Here is a 16,375-nt window from a genome sequence, read left to right as displayed (position 1 = left end):
CACGGGTTTTCCAGCGGGGTTTGTGCATCCCCAGGAACTTAGCGAAGCAGAGCAGCGCAGTGCCGCTCAAGACACCGGGCAAACAGGGCAAACTGCCCCAAGGGATTAACAGAAAGAAACGAGGCTGAGGAGAAACCCTTGTCGGAGCAGTCGGGAAACCGTTGCTGCTGGTCAGCTGGAGGAAGGGAAATTTGACAAGGAAAGGTGGCTGTGGAAGGAGCAGGGCTGTGGAAATCCCTGTGCTGCTGCTGGCCTGAGTGACAGGAATCTGCTGCGAGGTTTTTATATCAGGAAGGAAAACGCACAGAACTAACATTTCTTCCCTTCTTTGGACGGTAGGAATGTTTTAATTGAGAAACTTGTTTTAATTACATTAGGTGATATCACAGTCTATTTTACAAGTTCAGGGTAAGAGGATGTGTGGACCAGTTACACAGAAAAACCAGTGAAAGCGTAAAAACCTACAACATGAGAAAAGCGAGAACGTTAACTTAATTTAACTTAATCTCCCACAAACAAAACGCATCGAGAGTTTGGTGTGAAATGGAAGATTATACCAGGATCCAGAGAAGTACAAAGGATGAGACTAACATAGTTTACAGTATTGGTTCTGCATGACCATCGTTTGCCCGTGTTCAGAGACAGCCGCTGTTCCCCAGGGCGTTGCTGAGCAGGTGGTTCTGTCTCTAAGGGTTTGGTCTGGTCTTGTCAGAGGAGAAAGCAAAATAACTGATGGGCAAAGGTCACGACTGACGCTGAGCTGGTCCCCGGGGTCACCGCCTATGGGAGTGTCTTCCACTGGATAGTCGGGGGGTTCTGCACCAAGAACTGTATGGAGGAAAACTAAAACAGCTCCAAAAAGCCCCATCTCAAACGTAGAAAAGTCTCACTCTGGAAGTGCTTACGAGAAGGTCGTCATCATAGAATTTGGTTTCTATAATAACATTACCACTGCGGAAGGAAAAGAGGAGAAAAGGAGTATTAGAAGAGTGCACGAACAGCAGAAAACAACTGCTCCTCACACGCCTGGGCTGACACCTCACCCCCTGCAACACCGGCTTTGGTTTGGAGCCGCACGCGACGGGCACCGCGTCCTGCTGCGGGGCTGAAGGATCCCTGCGCTGCCTTCCCGCACCGGGCAGGACCCCCAGCCCTCCCTTGCACCCCCTTTCTGGGCACGGTGCCGCGCCGGCTGCAGTGCACTCACTAACAGCCACCTCCTGCGCGTTTCTGTTGCTAAAAACAAACCAGCAGTCCCATGCCTTCGGGTCCCTCTCTCCTGCAGTGAATTGTGAAAACCGATGGGAGTTCTTTTTTTATTCCCCATCTCTCTCCTCTAGTGCTGAGCAAGATACTTCAAACCACTTAACGTGTCATTCCTCTCAAGAAGTGCTTAAATACGAACACACAAGCATATTTTATACGAACTGCAATGGGAGTGTATATGGGTGTGACGAAAGCTCTGATTATTTAAGTTGCTGGCTTTGAGATTTTGGTAGATGAAAGTAAGAACTTTGGGGCCATTACAGCACTTGAGCAGTGTGATGTGACCACATCCAAAATTGAAGGAGCGGTTCCACCGCCACTGTGGCTCTCAGTATCTGTAACACGGGCGCTGCTGAACCTGGCACAGTGTGAGGTTTGTGCTGTGGTGTGGCCACTGAACTCCAATGCCTGGGAATGCTGACGTCCAGTCATCCTGGGAATGCCTCAGCACCAAACAGCCCAGCTCCCCTCTCTCCTGCTATGGAAACACCGAGGTGAACGTGACATCTTTGGGAGTATCAGAAAGCGAGGGTCTCCGCTCTCCAAGGCTTGGCAACTGAAAAAGGCTGATTTCTTTAGGCGACAAAAAAACCTTTGGACTTCTTTGGGTTGGTGATTCTGGTGTCAAGCCTCAAGAATGACTTGAGGACACCTCCACGAATAGGAGAGAGATCCGAGCTGCCCTCGGACAAGTGGACAGACTCCAGGGAAAGAACAGGACACTGGAAAATCCTCAAGGTCACTCGAGAACTGGAGTCTCATAACTTCCAGTCTCCCAAATGCCTTGATTTCCCGAGATGGTCAAAACCAACCTGTCAGACATCTTTGTTTCTTCACTCTGATTCCCAAACCTGGCTCCTCCTGTACTGAAAGCCACCAGCTCTGGGAGCCGAGGATGCGTGTAGCACCTACGAGGTTCTGAGCACTATTCAAACACTGACGCTCTCTTCTGAGTCCACTCTCTTTGAGACGTGCTGTGAATAGAAATCAGCGACGGTAGTTCCCGTCCCAGTGCCTTCTCTATGCGACTGGCTTTCCTCCAGACGGGGCCCAGAGGGACAGCGCTGGGGAGGGAGGTCTTCCAGAGGGCACGGTGACCTTGCGGCGAGACTGGCTGCTCCCCGTCTGCCTCTTGTTGGCAGGAGGATTCCCAAACCCTTCTGTCCCTGCTGGCAACGTGCTCCTCGTGCATTTGCCAGCACCCATCGAGTGCTGCAGGGAGGGCGGCTTTTTGTCAGCAACTGCAGCTTCCCAGGGGCTCCCTCAAGGAGTCTTTTCCATCATCCCATCAAAGCTCGCGCCTGGCACACGTTATTCCAAGCCCAAGCGATCGCTGACCTACTCAGAAGTAAGTGTGCGAACAGTGGCCAGGACTAGACGTTTATGAGGAAGGTGTATGAATCTCTTTATGGTAAAATGACTTTTTCCTACCTGTTAAGGGTATTTCATTCCCAGATAAAACTCCATATGGCTACACGTATAGTTTATAATCCAATGTAAAAGACACAAGGCTTGGCAAAATGGTACAGTGATGAAACAAACACTAGAGCAGATGGGTGATATACTGCGTGAAAAACAACCACCTTGGACAAGAGTCAGTGATCAAGAGCTGGATTTGGAAATGGCCAAAACATCTCTTTTTTTAAATTTTTCTGGATGTAAGGAGTATTAAGCTGCAAAGCATTTTAAAATCCTTTCACGGTTCGCCTTTCAAAAAAAATTAAGCAACTCTAATAAAGGATCAGTTCCACTTTCTCCAAACTTTTATAGCTATATTAATGCGAATTGGACCTATGGGAAAGAAGGTAATGAGGTTGGCTGAGCCCCTTTTCTCTCTCTACAGCTAACAGTAGTGAGGGTGATTCAGGGCTGGTAGCAGCTCCCACTCTTCCTTCCCCCTGCGGCCCCCAAGGAAATGCCACACGCGGCTCTTTCTTTGCCTGCTCGCAGATGCTGTAAGCCCAAGGCACTCACGTTAAAACGTTTGCTGGCATCATCTGTGATTCAGGTGCTGCCTCTATCAAGGACTGCCAAGTGTTTGTGGAGTTAGGAATCACAAAACCGAATTCAAAGAACCATTCTGCAAAGTAAAAAAGAAGATCCAGAGGCATTTGAAAGAAGACAAAATCCACAAATGGTCCTTTTGCTTTTTACCCGACAGGCTGGGGAACTCCCTAAACTGTCCTGCTGTACTGCCAACATTTTATATTTACGTTACTTTGTACAGCTTAAGCTGTACGAAGCCTGGCCCTCCTCTTAAAGCAGATACTCCCTTTCTAACATAGCTGATGGTAATGATAAAGCCACGCCACTTCCTTAGCATTCAGTAGAAATTTCAACACACCTAATTGGGAAGCGGGGAACCACACTCCCCCTCTTGCAGACACCCCCGGATCCAGGTGGGACTTAAGTGCACACCTGGTTGCCCAAAAGACAAGGAGCTCAATGTTTTGTCCCACATCCTCCACTCCAGATTAAGAGTAACACCGCAGTGAGGGAGATCAGATGTGCAGCTACGCAGTCACAGGGACAATACTTGGTGGCACCGCTGTAACCAAACCAGAGGCTCCTCCAGTCCAGGTGCTTCTGGGGAAGATGCATGAATCCCCACACTGGGTGACTCTAAAATAACCTGTTTCCTTGCCTCAGGCAGCCCGCGGTGGATTTATGCCCTGAAACGTGATTACTCAGATTTTTTGCTTACATAACGAAGTGTTAATACACTTATGAAATGCTATCGCTAATACTGTGGCCCATTAGCCCTGACAAGATGAGTGCTCCAGTGCTACTCTGAAAAATTAAAATCACTGTGTTCAACCCAGTTCAGTTTCTCTAATCCCCGTCGCGCTGGGATGTGCGCACAGCACAGAGCACATACGTACCTTCTAGACACTGCCCTTTGAAATACACTTTCTGCTCCAGTCGGAATTTTTCCATCTGTTCTGCTGAGGAAAAGTTTAACTCCCGAGACACCGCTTTGCATTTCAGGATTTTTTTAGGAACTCGAGCTGTGAAACAGATAGAGAAGCATTATTTGAATGCAATAAAACAAACCCAGCCGCCTCAGGCGCTATTATAATATACTTTGAAATAATGATTAGCACTGGTGCAAGAGAAATGCAAACACAAAGGACTTTGTTTTTACATTTGCAGGAGTGAAATCCAAGATGCAAATAGGTTGAGTACCTTGCCCAGAGGCAGGAATGAAACTTGTGACAGTACCAGGGGTACAACACTGATCTCTCAGACTCCTGGTTAAAACCCACAGGTCTTCAAGTTGAAATATGAGATGTGACTTGAGTTTTTACTTTCCAAGCGTGCTGAGGATCACTAGCGGCCAAAGGGCTGCTCAGTACACAAGTGAGTTTGCCCTTCTCGCTTCCCCTTCCCTTTCAGACTCTGCATCCCCAGCAAACCACAAACGGTCGTTTCTCAGCCCAGCAGCACGTTTCAGCCACCTCACACGGCTCTGTAAAAGTGCACAAAATGTCTGTTTGGGAGTGTTGATTAATACGCCGAAAGGTCCTAATCAGGAGAATACAGGGGAGAGTCAATATAGTAAAAATCTCCCAAGCCTGTCGTGCTTCAGTGGTGTGATTGTATGTAACCCTTCCTCGGTATTAGAAAATGCTTCATGTAATTTTATTAGAAATAAAGAGGGGAGGGAATACAGCTGGCATGTGCTTTATGAGCCAAACTGTTCTTAAATGCAAAGTGTATCAAAACATCCGTGTTTAATAAAAGGAAGAGTCTACCCAAGCTCAGGAGAACACCTCTGATGTAGAACAGTTTAATGGAGCAGGAGGCTGACACGACACCAGTCTAGAGAGCTGGAGGGTTAGGGAGCACAAACTGCTGTCCTATCCTATAGCAAAATACACAGCCCACGGTTTGTTTTAGTAAAAAATAAAGGTAAAGAAAGGAAGTTAAAAGTGTAAGGGAAGAGTTTTAAATGTAAAAGCTAATTATTTTTAGTCTTCTTTACTTTCAGCATAGAGATCTGCGTGGCACCATCCTGCATGGCAGCAAGGACAGACCACACCTGTTGTGAATAAACATCCTTTTGCAGTTAAGTGTAAAATGACTCGTTAAAACTATTCTGCAGTTTAGTAATTACATTTCTTTCAACCCCCAAGACAAACTGCTAAGAGTGTTTGCTTTATTACTGCGAAACTACAGAAAGGGTTGCTTTTAATAGCAGTAGGACTGTGTAGTCTTTAAAGCCCTGACCTAAGATTTTAATATTTATAGCATCAAGCAGAAAAACCTTAATTGAAATTATTTACTTTAAATTCATTTTAATTTATACTTCTTTTTCCCATTAAAGAGAGAAGAGAAAGAAGTTTGATTCTCATCAGTTAGGACCATTTTAAAACAGGCTGAAATGCAGGTAAGCATAGACTTTATCCTAAATTTAGTATTGCTTTTTGTTAGCTTGAGGGTATACTATACCTGTGCATTCATTTAAGCACTTATATAGCTAACGTTCATTTAGTCATATACTTAATTCTGATCACTTAGAAACGGACAAATGATACATATCTAATTTACTAAGCAAGTAACTTGGGTCCAACTGAATTCAGTTAGAAACTGAAATTCAATTAAAATATCCATATCATGTTTTCATGTAGTTTAATACAACTATCTTAAATATGCAGGACAAGTAAGAAAGCAAGCTATCTTAGCCAGACTTATTTTATATTTCAAACTACATCTTTTCTTAGATAATGAAAGGTTATTTGTACTTCCTGAACGAAAGGTGGCCGTGGTGGCTGGGGATTCTACAAGTGCCAGACCACAGCAGCGTACTGCAAATTAGATTCATTTGTGTATTGGAAGAAACCAAACTTTACGGATTTGCACCTCCCAGATTGCCCTCCCGCTGGCAGATGCTGGTTTAGATGGTTAATTCCAGTTTCAGGTCCTCAGGCAGTGATTTTCACTACTTTCAGTGGTTCAATGTTAAGTCTTGGGTAGCAATCCAATATCACATTAATAATATTTTTATTTGAGCAGTACTAGTAAGTTCAGGTTGTAATACGCTATTATGATTTGAAACTTAAGAGTTCGTTTTTTTTAAAAGAAATCTGTACTTAAATCAAATACAAGTCCTGTTCAAAAAGCAAACAGGAGTCCTGTTCAAATGACATATATTTTATTCACTCTGATATAGGTTTGATTCTTTGTTTGCTATGTCTAGACTGTGATTTGCCCCGAATGGCCACAGAACAACCCTCCCACACACACCTGTACTGTATAATGACTTTGAGACACACATGGCCTTCATTTTAAAACAATTATTCTATTTGCCCTCATGGTTTCTGTTCTGTACCAGAATCCCATTTCCTCACACTTTCTTCTAACCCATAGTCAGATTATCCTCCTTTGTTGGAGACCTCTCCCCTTTCTTAGCCAATTTCTTGAGAATAATCTATTAATCTCAGCCTTCTTTTCTTGCTAAGCCATACAGGTATGGTTTTTATTCCTTGCTTCTCCCAAGGAAGACCATCCTCCCATCCGTAATCTTTTCAGTAGCTTCTCCTAATAGCTCTTCCCTGCACCTGCTCCAGTTTCCACTCATCCGTCTTCTAGACGGGTGACTGAACTGCACACCAGATAAGGTCTTAACAACCCCTTGTACAATGGGCATTAATCTCATGCCAGAGCATGCTTTAATTAATTCCCCAAGCGACTCTGAGGGAGGTGGGGGTTCCTGTTTTATACGTGAGGAAAATCTGTGGCAGAGCGAGGTGGTGTGATTTGCCAGTGAGAAAGATGGCAGGAGGGAGCTGGGGCGACACAACCAGCCCTTGGGGGAGGACACAGCAAAGAGGATTCAAAGACCAGCTGCGCAGCCAAGGAGGAGCTTGTACAGCACAAAAACTCTGAAGATTTGGAATACTTCTGGCTGGTTTTCTTCTGCTTTCCTCACTTCTCCTAGGTCTTCCGTTACGTGGTTATTTCACTAACCTGCAGTTTAAGATATTTTGTATTAAACTAATGAATGACCACATTTCTTTTGAGAGCTGTATTTCAATTGCCTTCCTACAGTTGTATATGAAGGTGCTGGAATGTTTTTCTTTAATATAGGTATCTCGTACAATAGTCATGAGTAAATATCCGTTAAGGCCTATCAGCAGAACTGTTTGCTGTTACCCTGAAAATAGAGACAGGGTCGGTATTAATTTTTTTTCCAAAAGATGCTTACTTTTGTACATGTATAGCTGCCTGGACACTATTTAAATTGACTTTTTAAAATGAACTGTAACTAGGGCTTATTTTTGGAGTAGGGCTTATATTTCCAGCATCCTGAAAAATTCTGCTAGGGCTTATTTTTGGGGTATGTCTTATTTTCAGGGAAACAGGGTAGCACTGATATGAGAATGTGAATACAACTAGCAAGGCTGAAGAAGACAAAGCTTGGAAAACGCTCTTAGTGATGACTGAGTCACAGCTTTGCTTTCACAGAATCACAGAATCACAGAATCGACTGGGTTGGAAGAGACCTCAGAGATCATCGAGTCCAACCCTTGGTCCAACTCTAGTCCGTTTACTAGATCATGGCACTAAGTGCCATGTCCAATCTCAGTTTAAAAACCTCCAGGGACGGTGAGTCCAGCACCTCCCTGGGCAGCCATTCCAATGCCTGATCACTCTCTCTGTAAAGAATTTCTTTCTAATATCCAGCCTAAATTTCCCCTGGTAGAGTTTAAGCCCATGCCCCCTTGTCCTATTGCTGACTGCCTGGGAGAAGAGACCAATCCCCACCTGGCTATAACTTCCCTTCAGGTAGTTCTAGAGAGTGATGAGGTCTCCTCTAAGCCTCCTCTTCTCCAGACTAAACAAACCCAGCTCCCTCAGCCTCTCCTCATAGGTCTTATGTTCAAGTCCCTTCACCAGTCGTGTTGCTCTTCTCTGGACCCGCTCCAGCACTTCAATGTCTTTCCTGAGCTGAGGGGCCCAGAACTGAACACAATACTCCAGGTGTGGCCTCACCAATGCAGAGCACAGGGGAAGGATCACTTCCCTTGTCCTGCTGACCACGCTGTTTTTGATACAGGACAGGATACCGTTGGCCTTCTTGGCCACCTGGGCACACTGTTGGCTCATGTTGAGCTTCCTGTCAATTAGCACCCCCAGGTCCCTTTCTGTCTGACTGCTCTCCAGCCACTCTGTGCCCAGCCTGGAGCGCTGCAGGGGGTTGTTGTGACCAAAGTGCAGCACCCGGCATTTGGCCTTATTGAACTTCATCCCATTGGAATCAGCCCATTTTTCCAGTCTATCCAGATCCCTCTGCAGAGCCCTCCTGCCTTCCAGCAGGTCAACACTCCCTCCCAACTTGGTGTCATCAGCAAATTTGCTGATGATGGTCTCAATCCCCTCGTCTAAATCATCAATAAAGATGTTAAACAGGACTGGACCCAACCCTGACCTCTCGCTCTGACCTGTATCCTGGCACCAGGCCACTCTTATGCTGAGACAACCTACTACTGGTCCTATTAGTGAACTCTTCTCATAAAGCAGATGAATGTTGACTGTGGACCAAATGAGGAGAAGACAACTTGTTTCTCTTGTCCCTTAAGCTGGCTTTGAAACGAGGTATATTGCTAGACTACTGGGCTCACAGTGTTTTGCCACAGATGTTCTGTACGCTCTCTGGGCAGAGAAGGATCTTTATATGCTGGTTGCTTCCTTCAGACAGACACAACGGATTTTCCAATTTATGGGAGAGGTAAGGCCTAGTAGTGACAGGCAGAACTCACTCCTTGATGTTTAACCACAAATAAATCAACGTCACTAGCATAATTAAATACCCAAGTTCACTCCACTTACTGGAGATCACATAATAGAAAAGCCTTCAAAATTAATTGAGGTCAGACCCTTCATAGAGCCAAAGAGAAGCTCCTGGCAAGGGACATTACCAAGTCCTCTGCTAGTTAGCGAGGACAGAAGTGGATGGGCAAGAGGCCTTCCTAGCAATGGTAGAGGGACGGAGAGCAGAGCAAATGTACCAGGTTTAAAAGCAGAGCTCAAATTTAGTGCAGAAGAATATTAGGACAGCAGTGGCCAGGCAAGATGTATGCTTCTTCCCCACTGGTTCTCCGTTTGAACTCTACCTTGAGTAAACCCTGTTGTTATACTAAGAAAAGCCGATATATTTTTATACTTTTCATTTTGGAAGCAACATGTGACCTAGCAAAGGTCGTCCACTCGTTCCTTACCCAGCGGAGCTCCCTGCTGAACACTGTTTAACTTGTCCATTCCCACCCTTCTCCCTGTGTCCCCAGGTTATTGTGGTGGAAGCCTCTGAAGGTGTCCAGTCACAACCAGGATGTGTCCTTCAAAGCAGGGGTTCACTCGCAGCTCTGATGACCCAGACACACAGCCACCCAGCTCCAAAATGTGCACGGTACCTTCATGCTCCACTCCAGGTACAGACAGATCTTCTGTTCCTTGCCAGAGGATTTTCCCTGTTTCCGCATCCCGAAGGTTCATCCAGTTTCTGATTGGGAAGCAATTAAGGAAAACAAGCTATCTGCATCCCTAAATGCTGCGCCTACTATTCTTTGCTAAGCCCTGAAATAGGTGAGTAGCTGAGTTTCAGTTGTGTTCTGTGATTCTCAGGAGGCAAATGAAAAGACACACTTTTTCCCAGAAAATAAATGAACAAACCAACCCTTGAGTAGAATGAATGCAACAAGAGTTGTATAGTCACAGATTTCGTTTTCATATTAGGCTGAAGCTTGTTAACCTCATTTATCATTTTCTGCTGCTTCCAGAGGATAAAGGCAATGTCACTGTGCTGCAGAGAAGCAAGACCATTGCTAACAGATAATTCTACACAAACTATTGCTGTTCTCCAGCAGTTGAAAAATGCTAGAAAAAGAAGTACTCCCTATATAACATGGGAAAAAGAATAGCACCCGATTGAGCTTGTTTTCCTAGCTTACAAAATATGAATATCAAGGGTTGTTCCACTGCTGTTGACCTGGTAACTGCCACTCATGGGAATTCTTCAGCTGCCGAGTGCTAAGCAAAGAGAGCTCCTCTCTCTTTGCCCTCAGCAAGTGAGGCTGTGCTGGCTTTCAAAAAGCCCAGATCAGTGAATCAGTCCTTAAATTTATAGACAAGTAGGAAACACATTTTCAAAGAGACAATTAATAATGATCTTAAGCACACCTTTGACATATCTCTACCATAGCGTAACTCAGACATCGACACATCAGAAGGAGCCTGCACGATGCCGCCTTGAACAGGGATGCAGCCATCGCTGAACCAGCATCCTGGGCCACAGCTCGTCAAGCAGCCAAATAGAGTAGGATTTGTGAGATAAGGCCACACAAACCATCACCTTTCCAGGTATCTCCTTTTGCTGGTTTATGGCAGTGCACTCAGTACTCAGTACTTCTAAAGATACTGGAAACTATCTGGGAGAAGGGAAGACCAACTGCTTGAGGAACTGATTGGGGAGGTAGAGAAACAGAAGAGGGACAATATGGACCTTGATGTAGGTATAAATAGGAGCTGTCAGAGATATGCATATTGAACTCATCCTCTAACATACACAGTTTCCAGGCAGACTCACACAAACTTGTCACATTGATCACATTTTTCCAGAGCTCCAGGGAAGAAACAGATGCTTTAGCAAATTTTGCATTACAGGGTAAGATTTGTTTTAAAATTATGTGTGTGGAGGAGGGAACGGAAGATGGTTGCTTCAGTGCAGATGTGAGGAGCCTTTTCTTTCCTGAAGACTGGCCAAACTTTCCATGTCCCACTGAAAGGACAAGAGGGAGGAGAAAGGTGTGACCATGGAGTCTCTTTACACAGGCAAGGCCTTACAGCTTCCAAAACTTGGCAACAACTTGAACTACGGGAAGAGGGAGCATAGGGCAGCCTGCTTATGTCCTTCTAGACTTGTTCTAAAACACATAATAGCTACCACTTGCTCTGGGATTAGGGCAAAAGTGAAAGGGGGAGAAGACGGAAAGCATCATGTTTGGAGGGCCCCGTATGCCACCTCTATATCCCAGCAGAAAGCTGGAAAGCGGAGATGTGTCCCCGACTACCAGAGCAAGGGAAACGGGGGCTGTAGGCAGGCAGGACACAGAAAGAAAGTGAGCAGCAGTGCGGACAGGAGAACCTGCCGCGGGGCCAGACACTTCATGTGGTGCTGGCTGGAAACTGGGAAAAAAAGTCCCCAGCCAACACAACCCACAGGATGGAACCTCCCCAACCGTAATTTAAAATGTCCAAAAAAATCCACCATTTTTAGATACATCTTCCGACAGACAAACATACAAACTAGTCAGGGTGAGGCTATTTGCATAGAAAGCAGTGTGCAGTCTATCGAATGCCTTGTATGAGGGGAAAATAACAAATGAAACAATCGGAGCATTTCACTGACAAATTCATTTATCTTCACAACACCTGGCGATGCAAACTACTAGCAGTACAGTAATTCAGTATGTTGGGCACTTGATTATCAGAAAGTTATACTAGCTTTAAAAAAATGATCCCCTTCAGAAGTATTTACTTGCTATTTGTTCACTATCAATATCAGTGGGATTTCTGAGCGAACAGGTCTGGCCATAGGCTGGGTGGTACCAAACTGAGCTGTGTTTGGGTTCCTCTGAATGGGAAACACTACCTAGAACAGCAAACCCAGCTCTGCACGAGAGCCGATCCAGCCTCCCAAGCGGTGCACCGGTGCTCTAACTAATGCACCCTCTTTCTTTTTCCTTGCCATGCTGTGCGTTACCTTCCCGTTCCTCTTCCTTTATTGGCTTTTGGAGTAGTCTGAAATCACATTTGCCATTTTCTAAAGTATTACATCAGAAATGCCCTTCAAAGAGTATACGTAGCCTCACAGCTTAATAATTGTCCTTGCTTGAAATACATAGTCACAGGGTGACAGTGACCTACTATTTCTGGTGAGAGAAAACGCCACTGTAGACTACAGACTTCTGTCGCTTCTCCCCAATCAGGGTTTATTTCTCAATCCAGTCGTGCTGGACAATGCTGTATGTGTGAACATTTGGGATGTTAGACTTCTATAAAGCGCCATCAGACTTTATTCTGTATTGATGTTCCACTGTAAGAGTAAAGCCATGCAGGACAGCCTGCCCTGTGCTTTGTATTCTGACTGTCGAATTAAAGATGAAGGATAAATAAAAAGCTCAGGACTGTGTCCCTGCTGGTGAGAGCACGTAGGTCAGCAATAGATGCCTCAATTCCTAGAAAATGTCTTGTATTTAAACAATCTAGACACTGCTAACCCATGGATATTCCACATCAAATGAAGAAAGGTTTAGTGTCAGTGTAGCCAAAGGCTTTCTGGTCTAGCAGACACACGTGCAGATTGAGAACACGTTTTCCAGCTTCTGCAAGTAGAAAAATGAAATCAACCTGCTATTCAGAGTGTGCACACAGAGTTAAAATATGTGGGTCCAGATATATTTTAAGGGGTCAGAATACTCCAGCCAGTTCATAAGTTTTGTTTTCCCAGTAACTAAGCATTATTAAAAGGGAAGAACAAATGATCAAATCTTACAAGTGCACACACACAATCCTCTTCTACTGGTAAAAACACTTCACGTTCAGGAGACTCACTCTTTTAAAAAATAAATGTTTAAAAAGAAATAGGCATCTGAAAAAATTTCCTAAGTCAAACTTGAGATCATTTATAAAACTTAACTGTAATGGAATTTAAAAAAAAAAGGGCAAAACCCATCACAAGTGATTTTTTGGCAAGGGAACACCTGACAAAGCAGCAGCTGTACCGCTTACCTAGTTAGCAGCTTATCACACTATTTCTGTCATCTTGGATAGAAAGGCTGGTACTAGGACATACCCCAGAGTGAATAAAATGGAGATCTCGAACCAAACCCACACACACTGTTATCTTCTAATGTGTTTAATTGGTTTAAGATTCTTCCATCCCAGCATGAGAGATATCGTTACTAAAAATAAAAAGTGCTCCATCTTCGGAGCAGCAGTGGAGACCTGCAGGCAGGATGAAGAGGGCATTTTGAGTATTATTGAAAAGGAGAAAGTAAATTAATATAGGTTTAACACAATTACTCTTTTTGAAGAGGCTCATGTCAAGCCACCTGGCAGGGGTAGCGAAGGAGAGTAAGGAGAGAGCCAGGCAGATACAGCTTTGTGAAGTGAATATATATGAAAAAAAAAGGAAGAACAATAGTTTATTCTTAATTCAGCTTCTCATTTTAAAATCACAAGAACGCTCTTACACCATTAAGTTTTCATTCTCCTGGATTTTGGCCCCCCCCCTTTTTTTTTTTTAGGAAATAATGTCTGATTTAAGACTCAATAGATCAAATACTCTTCAATCCTGAAGGCAAGGAAGGATTAGGTAGAAGAGCAGAAGGAAGGGTGTAGTGTTGATCTATTTATATTCCACCACCTATTGGGTCAGCAAAGTCTTACATAAAAGCTTTGTAGTAGCTGGAATTTGACTTGCTTTATATACATGACATGAATTAGCTTCCTCACAGACCTACTTTGCTCAGCCCGATGAATGGAAATGGTTTGTGCATTTCTAAATCCAAGTTTTGTTGTCTTGAATACCTCTGATGTCAGAACAGAAATCCTTTCTTTTTAGTATCTGTCATAGACATCACCTCACTCAAACAAATCAAAATATACACACTTATCTTTAAGTGCTTTAGCATTGCAAAAGATTCCTGTGTATTACCACAGTGGTAATTAAGAATAACCTTGAAGGAAGAGAATGGGTATAAACAAAACTAACCATTAAAGTATTATGGGATTAAAGACGTTCTGCCCCACTCTCCCTGACTATTATTTGTATGTTGCAATGTTTAGCACTTTTGAATATCTTAAAGGCTGCAGCAACCAGCAGGTGCCTTTCCTTCCACTAAATGGTCCATTTTTCATTATATTCCTTGCCGTTTACACTGTTCTAAACCCTTAGGAACTGGTGCTCTCTTGCTTTTCATAATAAAAGCAAGCCTAATGTTCATAACCACTCCTGGAAGGGAAGGTTTGCCAGATCATCTTTGCCAGGTTATTATTTTTTACGTGAAATTCAGTATTAAGAACAATTCACTACAAGCCAGGTGCAAACAGGATCTCAGCTATTGCATGTTAAGAATTGTCCTATGGGCCAAACGACAAAGAGAAGGTGGAGAAGGGGAGCTGAAAGCCCTGAACCATCCAGACTTAATCTCTGTTGCAGACCAAGAAAGGCTTCTGATCTGGACAGCCCAACTTTCACTCCTGATTCCACATCACCTGTTGTGAAAAGCAGACACAACCAGGCACTCGTGACACGGGTGAGCGTGTTTCTTGAAATAATGTCACAGATAAGTAAAGATCAAACTTTAGGTATTACGTTTTTATCAGATATATTTCCCCAGAATAAGTGCATCTCAATTCTTTCAATCCAGTCTGAGGAGTCAGGACCAAAATAAATAACACAAAATAACTACCAAACTACAGGATTATGAAGCAGGCCACCCAAACGGCCTTGTGCTTCTTCTGCACTCATGCCATTCACCCTCTAATCTTTCCCATCTCTAATCTCACTTTTTATTGCAACTCCCAAATCCCGCTTGTGCAGAACTCTTAACTGTGTGCTTACATTTAAAGCATATGCACAGACATTCCGCTGAATCAGGTATCACACAGTATCACAGTATGTTTGGGATTGGAAGGGACCTCAAAAGATCATCTAGTCCAATCCCCCCATGGAGCAGCAACGCCCAGGTGAGGTCGCACAGGAACATGTCCAGGCGGGTTTTGAATGTCTCCAGAGAAGGAGACTCCACAACCCCCCTGGGCAGCCTGTTCCAGGCTCTGCCACCCTCACTGAGAAGAACTTTTTTCTCAAATTTAAGCGGAACCTCTTGTGTTCCAGCTTGATCCCATTACCCCTTGTCCTATCATTGTTGGCCACCGAGAAGAGCCTGGCTCCATCCTCATGGCACTCACCCTTTATACATTTATAAACATTAATGAGGTCCCCCCTTAGTCTCCTCTTCTCCAAACTAAAGAGCCCCAGCTCCCTCAGCCTTTCTTCAAAAGGGAGGTGCTCCACTCCCTTAATCATCTTGGTTGCCCTATGCTGGACCCTCTCCAGCAGTTCCCTGTCCTTCTTGAACTCTGCACTCAAGAGAAAAGGAGTCTTTCCTCCTACTCGGAGGCTGAAATTCAGTGCAAAATCAAATCTGAAGGAACTGAATGAGCATCTATCCATTCTGTCTAGGAACAGAAGTATCCAAACAAACACACAAACTGGAAGCTACTCCTTAAACACAACTGGAGCCTTTGGGCATAGCCCTGTCGAGGTCTCCTGCTTTCACGCAGCAGCACACCCCTCTGGGTTCCAGATCAGTCAGTGTCCTGGTTTTGCTAAAAACAAGTTTCTCTTTTAGTCAGCTAAAGCCTTCATATCAACTGCATTTTCCTGGAGAACCAGACACATGTTTTGGTAAACCTAGCAATGGAATGCAAACTTATTGATAAGCACGGATGGACATCTCGGGAGAGGGGCGACGAGAAACAAGAGACCAAGAAACTGACCAACTGTGCATAACATTCCATTCACGTGAATACTTCATATAAAAGTGCGAGATCACGAGGATCTCGTCCCTTTTTCCCTTTTCCCTTCTGCTTATGGCCGACATTAGGAGAGGACCTTGCTAGTCGTCCCTGCAAACTGAGGCCTAGTGAGAGACTGAATCCAGCTCCGGTTGGCTGCAGAGTCTAATCCAGGACTTTGGGTGCCGGCTCTGCAGTTGCTGAGACTTTCAAGATTGGTTTTGTATATTTTGTATTATTTTCTCTATTCTTATTAGTAGCATTAGTAAAACATCTTTAATTTTTTCCAAATCTCTTCTCTCTGTCCTTCTTTTCCTCCCAATCGCCTCTCCTTAGTGAAAAGGGGGGAGAGGGAGGGGGAAGTGGGGGGGGGGAGAGGGGGTTAACAATACATCTGCCAGGGTTTTATTGTCACCCCGCAATCTTAACCCTCGACAGTCAGAAAGTGAACGATGACTGCTCTTACGGGGGCAGGTATTTTTTAAAACTCTGCTATTATCAACCAAATTTCCTGGAGTGATGC

At 44.3% G+C, this 16,375-nt stretch overlaps 1 protein-coding gene and 1 long non-coding RNA gene across 3 annotated transcripts in view; one reads left to right on the top strand and one right to left on the bottom strand.

Annotated features, from left to right (window-relative positions):
- Nucleotides 1-315: 315 nt before the first annotated feature.
- PDE6D (phosphodiesterase 6D) overlaps nt 316-16,375 on the bottom strand; it is a 40,357-nt gene continuing 24,297 nt past the window's right edge. For both annotated transcript variants that reach the window (XM_065072913.1, XM_065072914.1), the window contains exons 2-5: nt 9,681-9,769; nt 4,149-4,274; nt 3,241-3,346; nt 316-951 (exon numbers count right to left, since the gene is read on the bottom strand). In XM_065072913.1, coding sequence (XP_064928985.1) covers nt 870-951; nt 3,241-3,346; nt 4,149-4,274; nt 9,681-9,769 — 403 coding nt within the window. In that variant the 3' untranslated portion in view covers nt 316-869. The remainder of the gene's footprint in view (nt 952-3,240; nt 3,347-4,148; nt 4,275-9,680; nt 9,770-16,375) is intronic.
- On the top strand, nt 4,221-16,003 carry LOC102086743 (uncharacterized). Its single transcript, XR_010474461.1, has 4 exons — nt 4,221-5,334; nt 5,594-5,656; nt 9,555-14,585; nt 15,687-16,003. It is a non-coding gene; the product is annotated as an uncharacterized LOC102086743 (long non-coding RNA).

This window comes from Columba livia, chromosome 9 (assembly GCF_036013475.1).
Source record: "Columba livia isolate bColLiv1 breed racing homer chromosome 9, bColLiv1.pat.W.v2, whole genome shotgun sequence".
Lineage (NCBI taxonomy): Eukaryota > Metazoa > Chordata > Aves > Columbiformes > Columbidae > Columba > Columba livia.
This window is presented reverse-complemented; position numbering and strand designations above follow the sequence as displayed.